This window comes from Sesamum indicum, linkage group LG10 (assembly GCF_000512975.1).
Source record: "Sesamum indicum cultivar Zhongzhi No. 13 linkage group LG10, S_indicum_v1.0, whole genome shotgun sequence".
NCBI classification, from domain to species: domain Eukaryota; kingdom Viridiplantae; phylum Streptophyta; class Magnoliopsida; order Lamiales; family Pedaliaceae; genus Sesamum; species Sesamum indicum.
Window position 1 is genome coordinate 9,109,254 of NC_026154.1, and position 2,115 is coordinate 9,111,368.

The 2,115-nt window shown below is 36.3% G+C and overlaps 1 protein-coding gene across 1 annotated transcript in view; it reads left to right on the forward strand.

The window, feature by feature from the left end:
- LOC105172263 (5'-3' exoribonuclease 4) overlaps positions 1–886 on the forward strand; it is a 23,736-nt gene extending 22,850 nt beyond the window's left edge. Inside the window, exon 23 of the mRNA XM_011093638.2 lies at positions 60–886. Within this exon, the coding sequence (XP_011091940.1) occupies positions 60–514 (455 nt within the window). The 3' untranslated portion in view covers positions 515–886. The remainder of the gene's footprint in view (positions 1–59) is intronic.

Consider the following 2,115-nt stretch of genomic DNA (forward strand, 5'->3'; position numbering starts at 1 on the left):
ACCAGCTGGACAATCTGGGTATAATAGAGGAGCTGGTCGATATGGTTATCAGGAACAAGGATATTATGATGAATTGTATTCTCCAAATGGATATTACGGCCCTCGTGCACCAGCGGGTAATGCTAGATATGGTGTCTCCTCGAATGACATGCAAAGCAACAGGCAAAGTTTTTCTGTCCAAGACAGATATGCATATCAGGAACAGCATCGTGACCTAAGAACTGGCATGTCAGCATTGACCATAGAAGGTGGTTTTAGAACCATGCCACTTGCTAGAATATCTCAAAGATCATCAAATGTTGGTCAGGTACCACACGGACGTCCGCAGCTTGCACAGATATCTGGTCCAATTCCTTCACCACCTCCTAAATGGATTGGTAGACGTCCTGCCGGGAATGCAGTGATGTACGCTAGCCAACAACAGAGTTCAGTGCCTGCAGGCCATGAGAAACAGGGGAGGTTGGTCTACCAGGTAAAAAATAAGGCCTCAGAGAATACAGAACATCAGCAGTAATGTGCAAAGTAATGTCTCAGTCTGAAGATACTGTTACAAACTAACAAAAAGGATTGTGAATGTTGTTAACTACAAATATCAACTGATCTTCTATCTAGTAATTGTCTCGGGTTCAGTCGGAAGATGTCGTTTTTTCAAGTTAACTACGCTGGTTTCTTAGAGAGTAGTATCGTTCGAGACAGCGTCAGTCGACCTTTGTTTTCTACTTAATTATAGGGGCTTACAAGAGGACTACAGGCTGATCACCATACTGTATTGAAGTTTTTCTCCTGTTTAGCTTACAGATGACCCATACACATTTTGTTACACTAACTTGTTCACGCAGTGTAAATGACACGTTGGAAAGAATGCAGCTTTTTATGCTTCTCGTTCTTCATCGTTTTTTATTTCTCCTAGTAAAGTAACGGGCGTTGTGTTTGGATAATAACATTTGTCTTATCTTTAAATGTATGAAACTTTAAAAATATATTTACAATTTATAATTATAAACATGTTATAACAATTGAATGGTTCGTAAAAATATAATTAAGAATAAGGGTAGATTACAACGACCTCCCTTGAAGTTCGATATAATTATGAATATTCTTTTATTGTTTGAAAATTTACAAATCTCTCTGATGTTTGATAAAATTATGTAATTTTTGGACGGAGGTATGAAATTGTCAATTTTGTCATTACAATATTTTTTATTTTAAAAAAAAATTATTGAAAATAAAATGGGGGTGAATGGAAAATTTTTAAAAATTATAACTTTTTTTTCCCTTAGTCCATAAAAATAATTTAAAAAATTTAAAAAATAAATAAAATTATAATTTGTAATGCACAAAGGCATTTTGGTTAGTTCACCACAAAAAGATAAAACCATAACGAATTGTTGTTAGACACTTTTTAAAATGAGGGAGGTATTTATAAATTTTTAAATAACGAGGGGGTATTTGTAACAATGTCAAACCTTAGAGGAGGTAGTTGTAATTTACTCTAAAAATAAGTATATATCAACTATTGATAGAAGTCATTATATGTGATATGGTCATAAATAGGCAACTCAAAGTGAGGCCAATCTGTTAGTCCAATAACAAGCTGAGGGACTCTAATGGAGTGAAGAGATTTGGGAAGAATTAATGGACCTTCCCCCAGTTATGACCCCAAGAGAGTCAAGCCTAGAAGGACTTCTCCCTTGGAAGCTCAGGGGCCCTAATGTTATCCTGACAATCAGCAAAGTACTTGTCTAGGTGGATAGATTTTAGAGTAGAACTTGAAGAGGAGTATCGAGAGAGAGGACTCGGGGAAGCAAGCCCCATACTATGCTAAGGACTTTTAATTGAATTGGACTCCCTTAGATTCCTCCAACCAACAGATCAAGAATCTAAGGAGATTTGTCCACTGCAACTAGCTCTCCGACTCCCTCAGGGACTAGACTCCCTCATCGTTGGGGGACTTAGACTATAAAATCAGGTTTGACCTCCTCAAGTAGGGTGATAATTTTCTAAGCACTCATAAGCAATTTCTGCTATACACACTCATTTTTACTCACCATTTTTCATCATAACTTGCTCGAATAGTTTCGTTTATCTCTTTTTAACATTATTATTTCAATATTA